The sequence below is a fragment of the Colletes latitarsis genome, chromosome 7 (genome assembly GCF_051014445.1).
Source record: "Colletes latitarsis isolate SP2378_abdomen chromosome 7, iyColLati1, whole genome shotgun sequence".
Lineage (NCBI taxonomy): Eukaryota > Metazoa > Arthropoda > Insecta > Hymenoptera > Colletidae > Colletes > Colletes latitarsis.
In genome coordinates, this window is record NC_135140.1 from 18,571,535 (window position 1) to 18,595,581 (window position 24,047).

At 42.9% G+C, this 24,047-nt stretch overlaps 2 protein-coding genes across 18 annotated transcripts in view; one reads left to right on the forward strand and one right to left on the reverse strand.

Moving 5' to 3' along the window:
* Stac (C2 and C2B_Munc13-like domain-containing protein staccato) overlaps positions 1 to 24,047 on the forward strand; it is a 32,647-nt gene that overhangs the window by 5,423 nt on the left and 3,177 nt on the right. For 2 of the 16 annotated variants that reach the window (XM_076769968.1, XM_076769969.1), the window contains exons 2-15: positions 10,273 to 10,428; positions 11,209 to 11,458; positions 19,298 to 19,462; positions 19,547 to 19,725; positions 20,265 to 20,309; positions 20,375 to 20,534; positions 20,617 to 21,140; positions 21,216 to 21,362; positions 21,449 to 21,586; positions 21,659 to 21,847; positions 22,227 to 22,521; positions 22,630 to 22,988; positions 23,065 to 23,254; positions 23,329 to 23,635. In XM_076769968.1, the coding sequence (XP_076626083.1) occupies positions 10,273 to 10,428; positions 11,209 to 11,458; positions 19,298 to 19,462; positions 19,547 to 19,725; positions 20,265 to 20,309; positions 20,375 to 20,534; positions 20,617 to 21,140; positions 21,216 to 21,362; positions 21,449 to 21,586; positions 21,659 to 21,847; positions 22,227 to 22,521; positions 22,630 to 22,988; positions 23,065 to 23,254; positions 23,329 to 23,635 (3,104 nt within the window). The other 14 variants (XM_076769975.1, XM_076769970.1, XM_076769973.1 and 11 more) reach the window with 13 other exon arrangements.
* Positions 435 to 6,121, reverse strand: LOC143344179 (uncharacterized). Of its 2 annotated transcripts, none has more exons than XM_076769985.1 (6): positions 5,935 to 6,121; positions 3,073 to 3,405; positions 2,484 to 2,953; positions 1,514 to 2,226; positions 993 to 1,345; positions 435 to 891 (listed from the first exon to the last, which is right to left on the reverse strand). In XM_076769985.1, exons 2-6 carry the CDS (start codon positions 3,107 to 3,109, stop codon positions 551 to 553), a joined length of 1,914 nt encoding a protein of 637 aa, XP_076626100.1. In that variant the 5' UTR covers positions 3,110 to 3,405; positions 5,935 to 6,121; the 3' UTR covers positions 435 to 550. The 2 variants fall into 2 exon arrangements, with proteins under 2 accessions (XP_076626100.1, XP_076626101.1); XM_076769986.1 differs by having other exon boundaries at positions 3,073 to 3,240; positions 6,030 to 6,099.

Sequence of the window (24,047 nt, forward strand, 5' to 3'; positions counted from 1 at the left end):
ATTATGTAGTATCTGTGATTTATGACAGAATTTTATGGCTCCATTAAAATTACTCCTTTTTCAAAATTTATTTATTATTGCTCTACCTCTTTAAAATAACAAATATGGAGCGGACAATTCCTTATGGCATTATTGTTTCGAAGAATTCACGCAGAAAATAAATCATATTTTAGTATTTTATTTTCTCTGTTTTGTTCACTTTTATTTAAATTAATTCAAAATTTAAAAGGTGTATTTATAAATGCGAGTATTTTACCAAATCTCATGATTATTTTTACGTAACTATTAAAAGACATATGATGAATTAAAAGTAAAAGATTGTTAAAGGGGAAACAATTTTTATTTTGCAATAAATCGATGCTTTCCAATTAAATAAATATTTCTTCTTAGTATCTACGTACAAAGTTGGGTTAAAATAATTTATTTGTTCTTGATTTAAATTTCTAATTTTATTATTTGCGCTCGTTAACGTTGATACAGCTATTTATTTACTATATTATTTCTTCATCCGCCTGGAAAAATAATTTTCGATCCTTTTAAAAAGATCGGATCAATTTTTGCGAACATTTGACGTGACGTTTTCATAAAATTGGAGGACTAAAAAGTCTTCTACAATCGGATCAAAATCTTGATTCTCCACAAAGGGCAGCGATCTACGCGTGCGTCTCCATTCGTCGTCAAACTCCATGGAACTCTGTCCGCCATTGGTGTGTTGTCCAAAGCAGAACAAAGTAGAAACAAAGCCCATAGTTTCCATGAACATTGTGACCAACAGAAGATTATTCGCCAGACAAGCCAACATGCTTTTGTCGTTCGTGCTCCTAAGTCTGCTAACGCGATTCATGGACGCCATTAAATCGTTCACGGAGGCGTCCACCTCTTTCATGACCTCTGCAATAAAAATTTTAATTCGAATTTTACGTTAAATTAACTTTCAATTTTTAATATCGTGAAACATATTGTAATTGTTTCCTAATTTTCGTTATATTAACCAGCTTTAGAACGGGTTACAGCAACGTGTCGCCAGCCACTTTCAGAACTGTCCTCCATATTGGAGTCTTCGTTTTCGTTCGACGCTTCGACCGCCGTGCTTGCGTCTGGCGACGATTGTATATTTTCACTGTTCGCGCCGCCATGGAGCTCCAGCAGCTTATTCATCCACTCCATCATGCTGGAAAAAATCCTCACGTGACTCTGCCAAGTCTCGTTAAAAGTAACTTTGATCCCATTTATGAGGATTTTCTCAAACTCTGTTGCAGAACGATGCATCTTCCCTATTGCACCGAACGTCCTCACGAACACGCCATTTTTGTACATTCGTAATGCCTTGGAGACTTCTTTGTACCTAAATGAACATCAATCTTAAGTGTAAGAGGTTAATTTTTAATCGAGATCCATTTCTTTCGAAACTGAAGTCAAAAGAAGAGTCTATGACAACTTCTCAGGCAATACTGTACCTCGTGCGTCATTCTTACCGTACAAAGAGTATTAGAAAATCTCTAATTGCGCTAACCTTGCCGCGGCTGTCTTGTCTTTCGCGCCGGCAGTTGACAATCTCTTCAGTTTCTTTAGTCCCTCGTCGTAAATTCCGAAACACTGATACAACTCATCAACGAACTTAAGTCCCAACTGGCTACCGGATAAAGTGTCGCCCAAATCATCAGCAGCTCTGTGCAGAGGCGATCGTTTCGGTATCTTCTTATCCAGGATCCTCTCGAACACATACTTCATCTTCTGCTTGGCCGTCCTCGGTGTTCCGCGGCTGGTTTTGCAGGACACCATCACCTTTCCCTGCTCGTCCGAGTGAATCTTGCAGTCGCTCAACCGTTGGATCGCCTTCATCCACGATTTCCCCTCGACGTCCTCTTTGCTCTGTTGCCTCATGCTGTACAGACACCTTTCTAGGTCCTGCACGTTGCGCATGCAGTCTTCGAAAGGAATTCCCTCGGTTTTCATGATGGAAAAACAAAGGGCAACGCGCCAGGACCCGCGTCTCCTTCGATTTTGGTCGTCTAACAATGCCCCACCCGCGCTGGACCTCAGAGTCCTCACTACAACGTCTGGTGGATGCCTGGTCAGATTGAGGATGGCTCGATTGAGGACGAAGGACCTTCTGAACCCTCCTTTTGACAGCTGCAGGAGACACTGGGACAGCCTGTCGCCAAAATCTGCTGCGTCATACACGACGCCTAGAAACTGGAAGCTGCCATCTTGTTGGGTCAATTCCTAAAATGGTTCTTTGTTATGAAGCAAACAATTGGGGAGGTTTTTTGATGAGGTTGCTTGCAAAAGTGTTGGTCTTGGTGTCTGTACTGAGCTAGGTACTTAAGTACTTAGGTGTGATAGGTGTTATAGGTCTCTTATGGACCCCCCAAAATTAAGGATATTACTTGGAAAACTTATGCAATTTAATCTCTTGATTGCAGAGGACTATGATGCAAGCACAAAATAGTGCAAAACAAGCTTGAAAACTTTGAACAGACCTTGCTTCCCTGTGTCGTGGCATTGGGTTTACCGGCGAGCAGATCGATTTCACCCTCGATCTCGTTGATCATGTTCCCTAGATCGCGCAACAGATATGCCCCCTGCAGCAACGTTTCGGAAAACCAATCCTCGGACAGCGAAACATTGTTCGAGGCTTGTTCGTAGCGACGAACAGTGGTCCTCAGTCCGCAATCTTTAGCAAATTGCATTAGCCTTTTGCGCACCGAGTCGCACATTTCACGAATCGTTGATTGCACATCGTCCTCCTTGAATCTTCTTGTTAGTATAATCGGTCTCTTCACAGGCTCCGCTATTTTGGTTAGGAAGCGTCGAAGCGTCTTCTCCAGGGGTTGCACTTGCTTTGGATTCACCAAAACTAACCCTCGATTCGACCCTTTTTGGACATCTGCGAGGGAAGGGGCGGAATCTTTTCGATCGAAGCGTTCTGAGATCGATGATCGTAGAAAAGCTGCATATAGTTAGAAAATTATCTTATTTGAGCTACTGGTTTTCTAAATTTTAGACGAATCCTGACTGGGTTCATTAAATATCTAAAGAAAATTGGATTCTTTGTTTTTCTATACTTACCTAGAAACAGCAGAAGGAGAATGGTTTTAAGGGACATGGTGGACACAGCTCAAAGCTCTATGCCTTTGTGTCTTTGTTTTTCTCTAAATTGTCTCTGCTATATATAATTTTATTAGACTTCTGGCGCAGTCATTCGCGATATGTTTGAAATATTGCAGCATTTTGTCGCTTGAAACGATTTTTAGAACCGAGTCGGTATCGTAACACGTCCAGGAAAAAATATTGGTTGGAGATAAAGGAGTGCAATAAAAAGGAGTAACAATAGATAGCGTTCGTGAATTATAATACGAAACGATAATAGTTGAATAATAGAATTCTTTCATTTCTCTGCAACTTCGTTTATTCAGCTGCTAAAATTATTTAAGTATCGTTATAATATAGTACAAAATAAAGATGGCTGCGTTCGTAGGTAAATCCGCGTCCCTAATGAAGAAAATGGCGAATCCACGCCTGCGCTTGGGACATCGAACAATTCCCATTATACCAGACTAAATATTACATAATCGTTATTATATTATTCCAAACAATCCACGGAACTAAAAACAGTATAAAAATAACAGAGATTCAAATTAAAACAGAGAAAATTGGGGGATCATCGACATTCTACCAGCGATGCTCGCCAAATTCGCTGAGATCATCTCGATTATAGTCGTTTCTACGGTGCCTGTCACAGAAATAGAATGATATCATCGCGATGATTCACTGATACCGTCGATGACTCGTAGCGCCATTAGAATTACGGAGATGAGCATCTCCCGAGTTATCGTTAAGGAGAATCCGATTATTCCTACAAGTTCATCGAATTTTACATAATTGGACAGATAAGAAATTTCAATAAAGATGCTCGGAGGGCTAAAGTTTAGGTTAGGAGACGCAGCATCCGTGAGAGTCCGCCATCTGGCGGTTGGATTGGCAATCACGCGTGAATGGAGCACGTTTGGACGCCTTGCTATTGACTGCAGTGCCTGGTCGCCTCCAGCTAACCTACCGGCGTTAACGTCGATCGTATTTACTAGAATTTCTTACGATATATGACGCGACAACTCGTTCGTAGCCGGCTACTAGCCGTGCAGTGACGTTTCGACGGTAGAAAGTGTTGTTGGCTGAGCGGAGAATGTTGTAACTCTACCTGGGCGTGAAGACTACCTGCCAGAATGGACGAGGAGGCTATGTGGAAAGATTTCTATCACAAGATCGTAGACGAGAAGGAAGCCAAGGAGAAGGAAGAGCAGGAAAAAACGGAGCACGAGATAAGGTAGAAAGTGCTCAGGGGTGAACGCTCCGCGGGCACGAGGAATCGTGGCCTAACGTTTCTACTAACCGTTCTGTGTCTAATTCGGTGACCATCGTGTAAGTGATTTCGCTAATTTAACGCTAACAGGATTGTATGTCACGTGTCATGGACGAGAACGTGTCCTCGCAATTGTGAGAGCCATTTTAATCGTAGAGGACGAGGACGAGGAGCTTCCATCTTAGCCCCTCGAGGCATGGCAAATTTTGGGCGAATACGAATTGGTAGACGCGACCAGTGACGTCACTGGGACACCGGGTGACTCCAAGAGAGATATTCTATCACCTAATTGTTATATTACAATCTTAGAGAATGAGGGTCGTTGATAAAAAATCGCTAAAATATTCGTAGTTGAGCCCTTCTGGCATCCTGGTACCAGCCAAATTCTGATTCTAAATTTTTATGACACAAACAGCGTGGGTTTGAAAGCTATTTGGAGAAGTTTAATAAGGTGATACGTCGTCTCGATGCTTCAAGAAGTTAATATGCAAATATATGTATGCCTGTGATCGATATGACGCATTGCAATTATCTGTAGAAGAGTGTCAGAGATGAAAATGAATCAGGTGACTTCACAGTCGTCTGTGAAGCTTATTTTGTTCGCGGGGTACTGTGGTCTAATCTTTTCTAAGGAAATTCGTATTCTACCGCATACCGTTACGAGGCAATCACGAGTTCCCGATTAGAAAATCACGTGCTCGTCCGTGACATTTCAGCGTGGAGCTATTCGCGTTCGAATTGCCGCCAAACAGAGACGAGCAAACCGACTGTGTCTGTCGTTGTCTGCGGATAATGATAATTATCTCTCGTATTTAAATAATTTTGTATCTGGATGATAGTTTTGCTCGTCTCTGTCGTCAAACAAATGCTCCCTGTACTCTGGCGGTTGCTAGGCTAACCAACGCTCTCGAATGCACTGCATGCACGGGCAATTAATAAAGACTAACGCTTGTTCCGTAACATCTGCAAGAAATTGCCTCTCCAAGTCGCTGGGAATACATAACGCGCGCGCGCGCATGCATGTTACAATTCCTCGAGATCCACGGCTCAAGGTCGACGGTCCATGATTCAGTGGATCGGGCGCTGTTTGATCAGACGATCTCGTGTTTAACGTTTGAGGCACCTGACGATTCCGGTGTTTGTAAAACACGACGACTCGAGCGTCATCAAAATGATTAGTTATGTTCTGGAAGGTGTGATTGCACCGGAATTGAGCAAACTTAATTAACAGAACCAACTATTACTAGCTAGTTCATCCACGTTTAAATTTTTAGTCTATTTCTTTGGTTGCAGCTGTGATACGATAGAAAACGATTAGATAAATCGTTATTTTTGTAATTCTGAGTCACGTGACCCACACTTCTGCCAAGTTTAAGTCCAGATCTGCTCCAATTTTTATAAAATTGAATTCCATAGACAGATACACAAATGGAAGCTTATTTATTTAAAGAAAGATCTGCCTTTATTACGCTAGTACTTTAAAATTTGAGGCAGACGTTGTTAATCAGTACAAGTAAACAACTATAGTGTAAATAAAAGAAAATGTTAGAATACAGATGATACATTGGTACATTTCTACGTTTAAGATTTGTGTAAATTAATATACGATGGAAGCTTCGGTAGGGCGTTGACGATTTCGTTGTTATTAATCAGTGTTTATAAATACGTTCGAGTTGCTAATCAGCTGATGTCACGCGAAGCGGAACACACTTCGGGGAAAACAGAATGCGAAGATTTCGTCGCACGTGCACGACTTCCGAAGAGGCACACGGTATACTAACAAGACTGTTACATTCCGAACGACCTCCATAAGCGAAGATAAAGCGGAGGGGACGTGCACGCGCTGCTAATTAATTCTTTTATGATGTCTCAGCTGTTGCGTTGATGTCAATGGGACGAATGTCGAAGTGAATAAAAAAATAGTTGTTTTCAATTGTCATAAGATTGGCAAAAATAGAGAAGAAAGTAACTATGAAATTTACAACATAGTTTGTTACTTGTTAAACACAAGTACGTTTAAGTAAATGACTTCTCGTGTCGTTTGGATTGGCTCCTAACGATTGTCCAATGCTACATTCAGTCTTGAAATTGAATGAAAAATTTAGACTGGGCCACCAACTCGATAAATAACTCGATAAATAAACATTGCACGACGTATTCTGAACAGAATTTTAAATAGTTCCGCAGTGGCAACGCAATCTTGCATTATTCACGCCGTCTATAAATACCAGATTCTCACCACTATTTTTAGAAAATCATTTACCCAGCATTTTGTAAATGACCGTTGTAGATTCTGGTAGACACAAGTTAGATCTGTTACCCTAATTTCCGGGGATTAAGCGTAATTACGAGTACAAGTGAACGGCGATTGAGCGGCTCTTGTTCCGCGCGATGATACTTTTCCCATGGGTCAGCAATAATAAGCGATAGTCACTGTGACGCCATCGCGATCTCGATGGGAATCCCCCGTTTTCCTGGCCATCGAGACGCCAATAAGGAAATAGAGAGGCTTAAACTACTCGCGCGTAGGTGAATGTCCCACGAGAACGAGAATTAGCATTTGAGAACACGACGAATATATAGGGTGTTCACCTACAAACAAAGCAACATTTTACGTTATGATTTTACAGTCTCAAATAAAATGACAGACAAGTAATACGAAATTATATTCGTGGCATTCCTAATTTCTTTCCTCTAGAGAGGTAAACACGTGGGAAATTCTTTTTCAAAAATAAAAACTACAATCTATTATTCATAGATTGGTCTTAACAGCAACTATAAAATTAAATCTAATTATTTCCTCTAAGTTTCATTCACAAATACATTCACTATCAAGTATAGATAAGTAACGTGTGTGCCTATTGCGATTCTTTCTTTATCTTATTCATAAGAATTATTACGAGGCGGATTGAGTCGGTTCTTGTTCCTTTTGAAACGGTGGAGACCATTGAAGGCCGTTTCTGCCTTACATCACTGAAGACCTTGTGCCTCTTGCTCGCGAGACACTCCAGTTTCAGATGGCGTGAAATTTAAATGTTCAGATATGCTGTCTAGACTTTCTTGCTTCTCCTCGAACGATAGTGGCGCCCCCCAAGAATTTACCAAGAGCCAATTAAAAATTATGGTTCCGACGCATCGCTTTTAAGTGATTATTCTCGTCTAGACCGCAATTTCTGTCTCTTTTGATTTGTTTCATTCAATTTGAAATGTTCCCTTAACACTATTTCGATCGAAGAGAATAATTATTCTATTATTAATGATTACAAGAATCGCAGCCATAACTTCCTGCAATAATCGAGATGCTACTGTATTGCGCGTTACTTTAGAGTTCTTCTTCCTCGAGTGATCAAAGCTGTTCAAAAATTAAATTTATCACATCGAATCATTTTAATCGTCAATCGTTGTCAATAATCATCTTCGTGAAGTTAAAGTGACATTAGGTTACGTTGTAACAAAAAATTATGAATTATTACTACTAATGGACTTATAATTGTATCTACATTTGTCTTAGGTCTCTCTGTAAATCAAAATTATATTTGCTACGTGCAAAACTCTTGATGTGAACCTAGCGTACACACAAGCGCCATTGTGGGTCCACCTTGCATTGTACTCCAGTATAGTTGCTTACTTGTATAGTAGGCTAATGATGTTATTGAAAAATATTTTATTCTAATGTCGTATGTATTACTGATGACCATTGTGAAATAATTGTCAATCTCAAAGAAGCTATTTTGATTCGGAAGTAATCTATAAATATACATTGCAGTTATCATTGTAAATATTCCCCATGTATCGATTCGTCACGCGACTAACAGCGCAGGCTTGATGCTTTCGCAGTGAACACGCAATTATAAAGCAGAAAATGAGAGCAACCAGAGAAACATGTTCAGAGAGCCAATCTTCTGTTGTGCACCAGGCTGGAATGCGATACGGTGAATCACGTCTTCCTTGGGGTTAAAAATAAAAGAGGACTGAATAGAGGAAGATGTGTCGGGTCCAATGAAAAAGAAAGTCGAAGTGTCGCTGTGCCATCTTCTCTTTTTTAACAGAAGCGAAAGTTCTGAGACTTCGCAAAATAAACAAATGGCAACCAATAGCTGTATCCAAAGAAAAACTTTCGTTTCGTTAAGATAGCAAATTTCAAACGTTTTTAAATAGTTCTGGACATCTGCATCTACGTTTCAAGGTTTCCATCGTTTGATTCGAAGTTCCTAACCTCACTTGCATACCATTTCCCGCCTTTTTACGTCATGTGACACGAAGGAAACGGTCCATCCACAAATGGTTCCAAACTATCTATCGAATCAAAGGATTTTATTCGTCAATAATTTACGTTTTACATTCTAGATTAACGTTGGAACAGAAAAATATCACCTTCAACAATTTTCCAGATAAAAATCTGTGTTGTAACGTATGCGTGGGATATTCTTAACACGAATCTATATCTACATCAGCATCTCAAAGTTTCCATCACGTAATTCGAAGTTTTGAACCTCGTTTTATTATCGTATGCCTAATTGCACAATATTTCCCACTTTTTTATGTCACGTGACGTATCCTGAGCGCGGGTAGTTCACAGATTCAATAACCGTTCCTTACACACATTATACTGCCTCCTACTTCCTCCATTCTTCCGAAGTGATCGGGCAGTCCGTGTACAGACATGCCTCGATCGGCACGATTTTTCGCCGACATCGCGTCCTCCTGCAAGCAAATAGTCTTTCAGTAAAAGGTTTTCGAAGTGAAGTGAATCGATTCCGTTCAGTTCAAACCGGCTGCATGACAATCGCTTAAAACTTATACACGGTGGATCTTACTACGTATTCCAAACTAAACAGAAGAAAAAATATAAAAGATTTGCGTCGTAATTGTGACAGAAAGTAGTAGCAGTCACTAAACTATGTCACAGTAAGGACAGTGAAAACTGAGCCCATAATAATTGGCATTGAAAATAATACAGACTGGCTGGTCAGTTACACGACGAATCTACTTTCCATTCGCGTACAGAATAACCCGTTTAAATGGGAACACCGTTGTTTATGAATATATGAAAAAACAGAACAAAGGTAAATCGTTCGAAAGATCAAGTATGTTGTGAGAACAATTTTCCAAGGCCATTTTCTCTGAGATTTCAAGGATATCGATGTTTTTTTAATATAATTGTATATTTTCTTTTAGCTGGATCGATTGGTTTTGTCACTCTGCAATATTGAGGGAGGGGGTTCGAAAAATGAATACTTCGTGAAATATTTCAAACGAAAGAGAATGCTTGCTGTGTCATGGTGGATGCTTGAAATATTTCGCGAACTATGCATTTTTGGAATACCTTACTCCATCACTTCTCCACGCAGAGTGACGAAAAGTATCGATACATTCGAAAACAAATGTATGGTATCGATTAAAGAACTACCGATGGCCTTGAATGCTTCTGAATAGTTTAATTTAATTCTGAACAAATTTTACATGTACTCATAAACAATGAAGACATTTAACTGATACTGTTTAGGTAGTTTCGAGTCAATGCACGTCACGAATTACACGAAACTCAATAATCGTCACGTGTTCAACGTGACACTTTAGAGGTCTGCCTAGTTTGGTGCCCAACAAATTTTTTGTTTACATTTACGAAGTTAATTTCGGTTTAGATCATAGAGGGGTATTTGCTTTATACGTGTATCAAATTTCAAGTCAATCGATCCATTGGTTCTCGAGATATCAGGCCAACCAGCTTGGAACCAGTCGCTTTGAAGTTATTTAGGTCGTAATTCTGTAACGCTGCCAATTTTAAGGTTGAAATTTTTATGAAAACGTAAGGAAAAGAGTTGCTTTTACCTCCAAACTAGTCGGACCTCGTAGTTGCGTCGAGGTGTTCGCGTGAAGTCACGTGTTGTGTTTTTTCTGGAGTGCAGCGTGGGTCGGAAAATGGCGCACTTCGCGAAGCTGGACGAGAAGCACCCTTACTACGCGATCGCCGCAGCCCGAATGTGGCAACCGCCCGAAACGAAACATGTGACGGCCGCGAGATTCTATTGGAAGTTCGCAGCGTTCAACTTCGTTCCGAAAAGGTGAAGTTTCATGGCGTGTTTCACGTTTGCGTAAGTGATATTCACCGCAGACGTAGCGTGTTCCGTGCAACTGAGATGCTTTCTTTAGAAACGAAACCGAACGATCATATACAGGGTGTCTATTCCTAAACGGTAGGAGGATCTCTTCGTCGTATCTTGCGTAATGTTCGATGGTATCGAAGAAAACACTGTTAGATTTTTTTTAGGTTATCTCAAGGTCACCTTGCGTTTCGTAACTGCAATAATTCTGCGTCGATACCGTGGAAAAATAAGAATTTAATGGCAATTCGAAACGGCGTTGGGAACACGCTGTTGCATGTGCAAATTGACCATTACGCAATCAATGGTTTCAATTAGTACGGTTCTTAGCGCACTTAACGAAATCGATCAGAGTCGGGGAAACACTGCTTGCGCGCCAACGCAATGGCGTCGAATTAACGTGGCATTAACGTTCGACCTAACCAAACACTGCCCGTTTCCAGTTACCGTTGCTGCTTTCAACGTTTTATCGCTGACCCATTTCCTTCCTCGTAATTCGATCGAACGATTGCAAAAGTTTCGATACGATTTCATCGAACATCAACAGCACAACACGTTCGGTACGCGAAGTGAGCGTTCAGACTTGGACTTAACCTCTCCAGCAGAGGTAGGCAAAGTGTCAACAATCTTTGCAATGGAAACCTTTGCAATCCTTCGACACTGTTATTAAAAATCTGCATCGTATGTGCCACTTTTAATAGAGGTGTGCAGGATTAAGAGTGAATTAATTTTTATTCGCAGAATACAGGAGTCCGATGGCGGGTTTTTCGAAAGTCTCGGCACGCTATTGGCCGAAAGAGTTCGAGCGCAGGAACAGGCTGAGGGGCCTATGCCAAAGAAGGAAGATGAGGCCCAGGAGGAGGAGGAAGAGTACAATGTGAGCGAGGAGGGAAGCATCGACGAGCCAGTAGAAGCGCTTTTGGAGACCGACAGCGACAGAGACGAAAACGAACTCGCTACGAATTTCTTGACCGAGTCTATGGGATGGAATGTGAGTTAAATGATTTTTCTAAGAGCTCCATCTTCTAGTTTGAGTTCACAAGCCCCTAAATGCAGCCTCCATTCTTGCAAGGAAGTTTAAATTCGACACAGTGGAGGGAATGGTCACTTAACAGTCGAAGTTGCACATTTTGTCAGCTTTTGCATGCATCCATAAGCAACGGAGATATTTAACGTGTTCATTTAGACGCTTACTTACTATATGACCTCCCTTCTGGCTCTCCAGTCGCTCGTAAGTCCCTGAGGCGCCATGACGTTAACCGTCCCGCCAAATTTCAAGCATCGAGTGTTTCTTTTCTTAGCCGCCGCGAACTTGGGGAAAAACAGAACTCTCGATCGGAGGTGGTCCATCGCTGGATTCGAAATAACGACGAGGCGAACGAATCGTTCAACGCGTCATTGACACGCGAAAGGGCAACTTAAAATACTTCGATAAGCCCCGTGTGCCGTCTTGATTGCGTCAGCGCGGATAAGGGGTGGCCTGTTTGCTCGGGAATCGCGTCGACGGCTGATTTACGCGACGCTCTGACCGAAGGTTATAGGAAACAGATGAGGAAAGAGCGTGGGAAACGATGTTCCTACTGTTTTTAACGAGCTCCGTTGAATCGATTATTGAGCAAATCTTTTAATCTTCCACTGGAACCGTTTTGCTGTTTCGCGATCCATTCTAGGAGCCCTTTTCGGATTTTTCTAGACTCCAAAGGGGGTTGAGAACCCCTGCTACGTCAGAATTCAATTCCTCCTTTCCTCTGTTTCGTTCCAGCGTGATCAACGATTCTATAACTTTTTTCACAGTATTATTCCATTACTTATTCGTTGTAATTCTCGACCGAAACGCCTGGCCCTGCCAGACTATGGTAGCAGAGAGTTATTGATTTCGCTGAGGTCGCAGTTCGAACCGAAGGCTCGTTCAAGACAGATGTCCTGTTTCACCACTATTCTATACTATTGGCAGTAAACCAGTAAACTCTTCAAACAGCACCGTGTCCTCCATTATGTCTCAATTTTGGAATCGAGGATAATGCAACTGGGAAAGTACGGTCCCTTCTCTCTGCAGCTGGACGAAAAATACGTAAGTCGAGTAGCATAGTAAATTTAACACAAATAATCTCCAGAGGACGCTCTAGTTATGAAACGACAATACGCCCTATTCATTTATCGATTCAAACGGTGCTTCAAACGTCTCCATACAAGAACACAGAGGGTGTCTATTAAATAACTAGGGGGTTAGGCCCGGGTTGAACTGTCCCAAACTGTCTCAAACAGTGATAGATTCAAGAAATTCGTCAGAACGAAGCCCTGGGCAGGTATCTGCGGTTAAATTCTCAGCCTTGGACCGGTCCAGGCGATCCCAGGCCATCCGAAACGAGAATGGAGAAAGAAAAGAGTCTTGCACGTGAATGCCTCAATTATGTCACCGATACCGCGACACACGCCGCGCACGCTTGTCCACAGCGGGGTGTTATCCTCCGAGCTCAATCGAGCAGTTAAGCTCAATCTGAAACGCGTGTCTGGGTGTTGGTGCGTTCACCAACGCGCGTACGTTACACCACCACGAGTCGAATACGTCGACGTACGACGACTCCGGTCTGTCCGACTGTCTATTCCTGGCAGTGCTGTGCTCGCCTTCGTCAAGTTCCTGTCGCGTCTTCGTCCTTTCGTCGCGATCGACGTTACCCAGAGACACTGAGCGTCTCTGGTCACCGGGTGACATGGCTTCGACGCGAATCGAGGTGTTCCGCGAAACGAGGCTCGCCCTTTGCTGTCGGGCGAGCCCGTCGCGATGAGGGGAACCGAGAGGGGTGTGGGAGAGCCTGAGACACGGTTCGCGATAGTTAGGGGTTACCTAACCCAGCGTGAGGACGTTCTGAGCGTGGTGAACCTGGTGATAGTTGGTTGTTGGGTGATTTGGTGGCGTTCAAGGTACGTGGCGACTCGTGTCTTAGGGATGACTCGAGGTACCAGCTCGTGGGATGAAAATCGGGAAGAGTTGGTACGGTAAACCCTCCATTATCTGAACGCTGAAGAGGAGGAGAACCTTTTTAATCGATTGAATCGTGATCCAAGTCTTTCTCGATCGGTTCGTGTATTCTTTTACTCGTCGTAAAGTATCCAGTGAGTCCCTTAGTAAGTTTCCTAAGTTTTCAATTATTTCGTATGCTATTTGCTCGGTTAGCACTGGACGTTTCCACTGTGACGCCATCGCTGCGTACGAACACACTGTAGATTTTATAATTGTTGCGGAAGGCTCTGTAGTGTACTGTTCAGATGTCAGAACCTTTAGAGATTCTACTGTACTTTTTTTGGTGAACGTCGACGCATCGGATTTGCTAGTTGCAGAGATGCAAATCTTCGCGGGCAGCACTCGTCGGCACGGTCATAAAAATAAATCAAACCTACCGAGAAAACTAGGTTGGGCAATCTTCTTCAGTACTGTATCATCAAAAACTGGCAAATTGTCAGCGACATAGTTTCACTTCGAATCGAAACACCGGGAGTAAAAGCACGTCGAGCCCAGAACACCCTGAGAACTTTATAAAATACTAATGCAAAACGTTTGAAACGATTTTTGAGTCCATGTCCGAATCTATTCTGAAGGTTAGAATCGGTTAAAACAGTTTCTATATTGATGTAAACATCCATTTTGTAGGTTAGAAATCGTTGACCAATAGTTTACCATGAAAAATATATACTTGGATTTAATTAACGACTTAAATAAACTACAACTACCCATGGATAATTCATGAAATACGATTTTGGATACTTTATTAAAGAAATTCCAAGAGAAAACGATCTTTCCCAAGTCCTTTTCGGTTCCTGTATCAACTAGCGCGAAATGGGTCTCATCGACAGCCATCTAGCAGCGAAAACTTGAACTATCCCCGCGATTAAACTTGATAACCCACAAAAACTTCACGTAGAACGATAAATAATCAAGGAAGCAATAAATAAAAAGCACAATCTGTATATTGGAAACATAAATCTGCACCCAGGGGAAACGAATGAATGGTAAAGGTTAGGTTGGACAGAAGTCGAGTTCGTTAGCCGGCGAATCGGTGTAAAAGCTCTCGTTTTCCGAATTAATTCGTACCCCGCGTAAAATAGACCTGGCGTAGCGAGTGGGCGTCGCGTTGGATCAACGACGAACTTGCATAATATTACGAAAATTGGGCACCGTGCGAAGGACGGGGAACGTCGCGACGCGTGTACACCGTCGGCCATCTACGCGCGCCTTGTCGGTCAATGAGCTAATTGCCGGTATATCAATTTTCATTGGGCGCAATTGCGCGAGCATACGAACGCATTGTGGTTGCACTTGCCCCGTGGGTCGCTTCAAACAGGATACGGCATAGTTTCCCTTTGTGCAGATTCATTGTCTTGTTTTCGCGTGTACCATTGGTCCCCGAGTTAACCGCGTGGCCAATGCATCGTCGCGTCTCGTCGATTCTCGATATTTAATACAGTGTCATCCGATTACAACGCTGAAACTAAATCGACGTGTACGAAATTAAAGCATCGTTTCATGCTGTCTCGCTTCTATTTAATTGCTAACTCCTTCTCTAATTGTATAACAACACTTTAGTAACATTTGTCCATGGAGGTAGTTCAATCTAGAGTTTAAACGATTAAACTGTAGGACTGTGTGAACTTTTAGTAAGCCAGACAGTATCTACTGGCCTCCCAAGGTCGCTGAGGAGCTATCCCCACCATACCGCTTGGCCACGCCTCATTCCAAGTCCCGCCCCTTTGCACATGCGCAAAAGACTCGAGTCTTTCTTCCGAGCACGCTACACTTTACACCGTTCACATTTCTATTTGATTTATTGAACCTGTTACACGAGAATCCCTCCTTAAATGGGACAGGAAATCTAATCATTTGATATGCAACAAATTTTGAGGATTCTCTGTGTAAAAATTAACTTCGATACGCCTAGAAAGAAAGGAATCATCTCTGGTTGCGCGTGCCCCTATTTGATCTGCTCGCGCGATTAATGTTTGCGTCCCTCTAGCTTCAATTAAGGGGTCAATGCTGTTCAAAATAGAGAAATGTGTACAAATAAATGGAATCTCATTGTCAGAGTCAATTGCTCTTGGCAGCCGCGTTTGCCAGTGTCTGCCGATGTCGAAGACTATGGCCCACTTTTCGCGTTCGCGAGCGACTATCCCGGTGTCCGAGCAATTTTCCTAAAACTCCTGGATTAAATCCACGACAAAAGAATCGAGTCGATTCGTTGATGTCTCGTTAATGTCTGATCAAATTTGCAGCAACTTCTTTAAACTGTAAAGTGTGTGTGGAGTTCTATTTTCCACGAAGAAAAATAACGATTCGACTTTGATGGTTTCCAATGAACTAGATTTTTCGCAGCAAGTGGCGTGGAATCAACTATTTCGGTCAGACGTCGTCGCATTCTCCTCGTTCTTTCAGAGCGATCGGTCCGCGTACGAAGGCGCTAAAAAAAGAGCAACTTCAAACGTTTGCCTGATAAAACGAATGGTTCGCGAAGTGCCTTGCGTAACTACGAATCGTGGAAAAAGTGAATTTTAAATATTCCAAGGTCGTTCTCGAATTAGTCGCTCGCGCAAATTCGATTCTGACATCGTTAAAATAACCTATCGAACGCCACATGGCGGTTAGTTATGAGTTTCTGCGGCTACCCACCTCTTTATTCAATGTAACGTCAAAGTCTGCGTGAAAAGTCTCGTTAGAAAGTCGAAAATTAAAAAAAAAAAACAAAAATAAAAATCTTTCGATTGAAAATATTTGTATACGAAGCATTTATAAAACATTTGTACGTAGTGTATAGTAATCTTAAGCGAGTATGGTAATCTGAGCCTTCAGTGACCTTGAGTGGCCAATATATTTGGCGCTCACCGCCTCGTACAGCCAAAACATATGGCGTATACCATAGTAAGACTTCGATCGCTTCCAAACGAGAATCCCCGCCATAAACACTTTCTCGAATCGTTCTATACGAACCAATTTTGGCTCCCATAATTTCCAAAATCTTCTAATCGCAGAAAATTCGTTCAAAACACACTTTACTCAAAGCTAAAATGTGTTTCTACTAACCACCGTGTCGCTGCGATCAATTTTGGTCGCAGGTTCGGTCAACTTGGTGGATTATGCATACGTACGACTGAATAAGTATGCGTAGCCTCGATAAGAAAGGTCGTGGTCACCGTGGAAGTTCAACTTCGCCCAGCAAAATGCGAGTATCGCGATGTGATTCTTTTTTTCGAGTGCGATCGATGCGCTTGCAGCGGTTTTAGAACCGCGTACGCGTTGATAGTCTCGTGTGTCGTGGATCCGACCACTGCTGGGGCTGTCGAACCAATAAACTCCAGGATCATTGCGCCAGGACGACGAGCCAAGAGCTAAGATTGCTTTTAGAAATTTTTGTTTAAACCGGTACGTAATATCGTCAAATATTTATCTAGTTTCTTAAAGTAGAAGAGCCTAACGTGTATCGTCTACGATAAAACAAAGAAACAAAATTTTACATAGGAACCGTTGTAAATTTCATACGACGAAAAGTTTTTAAATAAACTGCAGCAAATATGTAACTTAATATGTGTTGTTATAATCACACGTACCTGTTTTAGAAAGAAATTTCGAATTGCTACCTTATTTTTCAACTTGTCAGCCTGAGGTGATCTCTTGAGGAGGTATTAAGGATTCTTTATTTTCCCCCGCGAAGGAACAAATCGATCGGGATTAAAATTCGTGGACTTTGAGTTACTGAAAATACAGTGAGAAAGAGTGGATATTCACGACGTAAAATTGCCCAGAATGCCCTCCTCGGGCGCCTCCTCCGTTCGCGAGGGCGGAAGCGTCAGCGAGAGGAAGATCTCGGATTTCCTCGATCGAGGCCGCGAGTGCTGCTGCGTGAACGTCATTGTTCTCAACTAACAACATCTTTTTCTAAGCGATGCGTCCGCCGGTCATTGTCGCGCTGCTCTAGATCCCTCGAGTTCGAGGCGGTTTTGCGTGAAACCACCTGACCACCGCGAATCGCATTGTTTCTATTGAAAGTGTTCTCCTTCGAGCAGCAAGCCGAAGAAACAGACGTGTACCGAAGCTTTTGGCGACGTGCGGTGTTTTCGTACAGTGATTCTCGCGACTAGTGTCGAAAGTGATTCGTGGAATTGCTGGTGAAATGAGAGGGTCGTGTCTGTGACGCGAAAATGGTGAGCACGAGTCCACTCGTGGGGGTGGTGGGCACACTGAATCGAGGGAGGAACACTTTTCGCGGGGTGCCCAAGGCGGAGGTCGAGCGCAGAATAAACACTATGCTGCAGGCTATGACGGTGAGTCGGTTTTATGGGATCTATCCATTGTTTTGAACACTCAGGATCTTAATACATCGGCCAGATCCAAAGTAAACGCGTTTAGACTGTACGATAAAGAATAAATAATTGAACGCGGTCGTTGTTTGCCTGTAATTAAGCATTCAAATGTAAATGGTTGACCTGTCTCGAACGTTCGACCCGGAAGACTCGAGCATCGCTTGGATGCATTAATCCTATCGGGACTCGTATGCTCAATTTAAGTTCATAAATCGTGTGTTCTGTTCGTCAATTAAATTTAGTAACGACGTTTGGTAACGACAGTTTTTGTTTAAAAAGACATTGTATTCTGTAGTCTGTCGAATCGTTTTGGAAATTTTTCGAGCTTCAAATAGCTACCCACACGAACGAGACACGCAAATAAAATTATCTTCTCGATGTAATTCCGTTTCTTTTTGTAATTATTTACTCGGTCCCGTATCGAGCAAAGAACTTTGAACCATGAGTGTTGTGTCACGAATGTCTAAAATCTCGGAATACATGCATCGGACGAGTGCAAAAGGTCCGCCAAGATCTGGCAATCATTACCAGCTCGACTTTCATTGCTCCTGTTACGAAGTCATTTGCCGAATATATTACGGATTCGAATGGTTCACACTATACACACGGTGTCCCGCGTAAACGTGACCACCTCCACTTCCGACAGTATCAACATCGAGTTGCTCAACAGACTAGTTCCTTTGTTTTGCTTGTTGATTCTTGCGTTACGTCGATGTTAGCTTTCAATAAGCAGCATTTAAGCTGTACCATACCTTGCACGGACTAATCTGCTTCTCGTTTTATTTGTTTTATATTCATATATCCATGCCTCTGCTCTTGCGTAATAGAAACGCTGAGAACTATCACGTGTATCGAATGTAAACAAACGATTGTCAGTGATCCAATATTGCTTCATAGAAGCTGAATACGTACCTTAGTACATTTATTCTTAACTTGTATCAAAACATAACAAACTTGACCTTCAAATGTCCTCTAACCTTGAATTCCATCGCCACCATATCATATTTCTTTCTACGTCCCACAATTTTTGTAACAAAAACACATCTTCCTGTTATTCGAAACGACATAGACGTTGATAGTAGCTTTGGACCACCATGTGTGCTATTAGTACATCGTTACTAACAGATGCTACAATTACAAATGACGCAATCAGATTACGCTTATCGCCGATCCAATTACGAACTATCGCAAGGATAGCTTCGACGATATTCATGACACATTTGGGAGAGTTCCTCACGCGCAATCGCTATTATTCCAACGAGGGATCACTGATCTTTACCTAAAGTACAGTCCTCGACTAGTCGTGTGACCCACCAAAGCCATATGCAAATACTCAAGCTTCCACTTTTTTCTCCTTGCAAGAATGGTGTAGCATGTATGGCATTAATATACTGCTAAACACAACGTCCAGTTTTAGGGAGTTTGGAGCATTAGACTTAAGAAAACTTTAATTCAGTTTGGATATCGTGGGTGCTATCTGCAGATCGAGGAACTCTACGCCGCTCTGGTTTACATGACCCAACACCAAATTGGTTACGACGTTTCCAACGAGTGTGGTCAAGAAGCTCTCTTGAATCACCTTCAAAATGCGTTCAAAGTCGACAACGAGACGCACGAGAGGGTCCTGGAGGAGACAAGGAACTTGGAGGTAAGACTGTCGCTACCCGCGTCGAAGTCCTACGACCATAAACGTGATGTCCAATTACACGAGGCATACGTTTGATTCGCACAGCCGCCAGAGATGCACCTAAACGTGGAGGTGATCGAGGCGAAGGAACTAGTGTCGAAGGACTCCAACGGCAAGAGCGATCCTTTCTGCGCACTCTACCTCGAGTCAGCCCCTACAAGGAGGTACAACACTGCCGTAAAAACGTCCACCCTTAGCCCAGTGTGGGAGGAACACTTTGAACTGTGAGTTAAACAACACGCTCCTTAAATATTTAACATGACTCGACGCATTCACTATCCACTGATACACATTTGGGTCAGCACAGTTCTTTTTGTTCGGGGGTTACTGATTCATACACGAGTCTGACTTGGGAAGTTGTCAGAATTTGAATTTATAACTTACCGTAAGAATAGATTAACCACGCCTCCAGGCATTAGTTAACCCGATTACGTGTGTTACTCCACAAAACTGAGAGCTTAAACAAGTTTGGGTTAACTTACATGTCTCAGTTTGGTGGTCCCAAGGTAGATACCACAGTTTCTCACAGCAATTAGTAGTATAACCCCCGTAAGAATGGGTTAACCACGCCTCCAGGCATTAGTTAACCCGGTTACGTGTGTTACTCCACAAAACTGAGAGCTTAGCCAAGTTTGGGTTAATTTACATGTTTCAATTTGATGGTCCTAAGGTAGATAGTACACAATTTCTCATAGCATCGTGCTATCTGCCTCCAAAATATTCTCAAAATACTTTGCTTATGGACAATTGTTCCGTATTTCAGACCCCTGGAAGACCCAGAAAACGACATACTGTTCCTAGAAGTCTGGTAAGTTTGAAACAGAGGTAAACACATTTGAGTTCAGGCGTTTACCCATCGTTTTGCTATTTTAGGGACTTCGACGCTGCCGAGACGGTGCCAGAAAAGATGAGCAAAGTCAAGGATGTGAAAGGTGTTCGAGGGTTGGTGAAGCTAGCTAAAGAGATCGCGGTTACCGCCACCACTGGCAGCCACGACAACGAGTTTATCGGTCGCTGTCGAATACCTTTAAAGGTAGATAACGAAACAATCGACTACATGTACCAACAATGTCTTCCCAAGTGGCTTCATCACCGTGTAACTAAAACAATTCCAGGACATACCCACCACTGGGCACACAATGTGGTACTCCTTGGAGAAGAAGAACAAGTCGAAGCGCCGGGGGGTCGTGAAGCTAAGGCTGGCTTTCAGCGCGGAGCACAACGCACAGGTCGCGGCACAGGAGCACAGGCACTTGATCAGGGTGTTACTGTTGCATGAAATAGACACTGAGAAGATAGAGAAATACTGCTGGTGCGATCGATGGTCGGCGCCAGCCGATGTTCTGCTTTTGCAGCACAGCGCGCAACGTGGCTTGTTGGCCAGGAACGTCACACTGGCGAAATGGGTTGAGTACGCGAGAATCCATCAGGAGCATCCATTGAACTTCATCGTGTTCAACAAGCTGATGATGGACCTCTCGAGACCCATGGAGAGCAACCTGTTCTCCTTAGACGAGACCAGACTCTTCTGGGACGCTGCAAAGAAGATTTTGTACTCGTGCCTGAACAGTCTGCGTAAGATCAGGAGGCTGACGCCTGGTGACAAGAACACTATGATGCAGTTGTCCGCAATTTTGGGGTATCAACAATTATTTGATAATCTTATCAACCCATCGCGACTGCGAGAGTTTAACACTATTTCTTTTTGCTTCAGCATACTGTCATCCATATCGTGCCTTAAAGTGCCTGAAGACGCGAATCTGTTCCCGGCGAAAATGTATCCTTGGTTCCCGGATCCGGACGAGAGGCTAAGCATCCTTCAAGCTTTGGAGTACACGGTTGAACAGGGTGCCTCTGAATGGTACATGACGTTAACGCTTCTTACTTGACGTAAACCGATTCAAACTCGATAGGGGATCACGTAACATCGAACTAAATTTATTTTAGGTTCGACCACATATCGAACCACAACTTCCAAGAAAGCGATTCCGACGAAGACGCGCTGAAGTACCACATAAAAATGATCCAACTCGTGAGAGCAGACCTACAGAGTGCCATTGATAACTACGACAAACTGTTCATCAGGTAAGAATCTTCGAGTGCACTTTAAAGGCGACTGATGACACGAACTGATCGATTGGACCACTTCAATTACAGACGAATCAACTTCCCGTACGCCAGGACACTTTACATGAGGTACGAAAAGATAATCAGCGACATGTGCATGATCATCACCGAAGACGTCTGTGGCCGATTGAAGAGGATCGAAATTAACAACACCGACGTTGAACTTAACTTGGGGACAACTTTGTTCGAGCTCTATCTCTCGTTGCAGAGATTCGCTGTGTAAGTCGGATATTCAAGTGTTGTGGTAACGTCTAGTTAGGCTTATTGTATTAGCAAAGTTACGAGATTGGCGGTGGCGGTATACGTATCAGGATGTGGACAAATGTGGCATGTTCAATTCTGTAGGTACAAGTATATACCCAACTCTGACGAAGCTGCACTGCCGTCAAATGATATTAGGATGTAGGCCAATGTGGCATATTCGATTCTGTAAGTACAGATAGATGCCATTAGCTCCGTCAATTATGGTGGATTCGTAGTGATAGTATACGTATAATTAGGGCGTATACTGCCAGCCAAATATTTGGGATCAGCGTGCAGGAATAATGTTGAGGCCATGGAACTTTTATTTGTTTGCAAAACAATGTCTCGTTTTCAGCCTCGGTCGAGTGCTGTGCGCGGAATGGCAGCTGGAAAACATGAAAGTGCAGAGTTACTACGAGTGGTTCAGAGCCGGTGTAGGACACTGGCTCGACATCGCTGTGTACAAAGCGCTAAAGCGGATCGACAGAGCGGTGGAGTTCGACACGCTGCAAGCAGTCGACAATAGCGTGCAGTACAGCTCGAGCGCAGTAGACACTTTAACAATATTTTACCAAATCAAAGTGTTCTGGTCGCAACTGTCCTGGCCTGACGTAGAGGGCTCTTACACTTTCATAGGCAAAATCATAGATGTGAGTTAGCAGCGATCTCCTTTGTTCAACTTTCACTTTGTCTTCGTTTTCGTACTCTTTGGCCTTTAATCATCCTTTTGAGAGTTATCGTGCGTCCACGAATTTCAGGACATCTGCAAATGTTCGATGGCTTACGCGGACAAGATGGCGAAGAAGGCGGAACTAACCACCGAATTGGAGCAGCTGTCCGAAAGTAGCGTGTACGAGAGGAAGTTCTTCGTGTCCACGGCATGGTGTTTCGCGATTAACAATATCGACTACATCAGGACGTCGATCGCGCCCTTGGCCAACGATTTAGGGCTCCAAGAAATCGTGGACTCGTTGGCGGAAAAGAAGACGCAAGAAGAAGCGCATCGCTGCCAACAGACGCTTCAATTGATCATCGACAATGCCACCGACACGGTTAAGAACAAGATCATCGAGTTGTTGCAGATCGTAGCGAACAAAATGGCGCCCGCTATGAGCAGGTAACTTGGTGCCTTCTAGTGCAGACCTGCACTTCCACCTTTTAGTCCTTTTCTGAACTATCCCTGACTTGTACAGGTACCTCATGGAGGGTGCAGAGTTGATAGACACAACCAGCAACGCCATGGACCGTCTCTTGCAATACTTGGACAGTAATTTAACAACCCTGCACGACAATCTCAACGAAGACAACTTCGAAAGAGTCCTCCTTGTGATTTGGGAGATCATGTCGGAAACGCTATACCAATTAGTGAATAGCAACTTGGAGGTATTTGAGATTTTTCTTCGATGATCCCACTGTATTGATTCCCCTTATAATATCGACGACCCTTCGTCTCGTAGAAAAGAAGGCCGCCATCGTTTTACTCGAATCTTCATCGCACTCTACACACTCTTGTCCGATTCTTCAACATGGGAGCCGACGAGTCCACGAACGTGAAGGTTTTGGAGAAAATCGAATACCTTTTGGAGCTGCACGGATTAGAAACCGCCAAGCTGATACACCGCTACCACCAAGAGCGTCTGAAAGAGCAAAACGATATAGAGGAGTCCGAGTATGGGCAAATCACCGTCAAAGCTCAATTTGTGGACAACTTGTTGAACATTCAGATCCTCAACGCGAGGAAGCTGCGACCGGTTGACAGCAATGGTAAGCAAAAGAGAATCTAATGCCTTCTTCGAAGAGACCTAGGACTATACCGTGACTTAGAAGTTGCATGACTGTTAGCGCTGGAGATCTTAGGTAATGGACAATTCTTGTTTCATGCAGGGCGATTCTATGAAGCGACAGATGCGACTAATGTACTATTTAGAATAATATTTTAAACTTACCTTCAGATGTTATGAAGAAATCACTCACTCGTTGCACAATCACTTTTTTAATAAAGACATTATGCTGTCGGTATAAAATTTTGGTAAATCTGATGAAGCAATGTCTAGAGAATTTTGCATATTTCTTTTTAACTTTAACTTTCGGGCAGTCTATTGATTTTGTTCAAAATAGAAACATGTCTTCGAGCCAATGGTAGACAGTCGCATCAATCACGTTGTAAGATCACCCT

Coding starts and splice junctions, on each gene's coding strand:
- LOC143344179 (XM_076769985.1), bottom strand. CDS start 3,109: ATGTCCCTTAAAACCATTCTCCTTCTGCTGTTTCTAG. Junction 2,227..2,483: donor CCACGACACAGGGAAGCAAG/GTCTGTTCAAAG, acceptor GAACCATTTTAG/GAATTGACCCAACAAGATGG. Junction 892..992: donor TGTAACCCGTTCTAAAGCTG/GTTAATATAACG, acceptor TTTTTATTGCAG/AGGTCATGAAAGAGGTGGAC.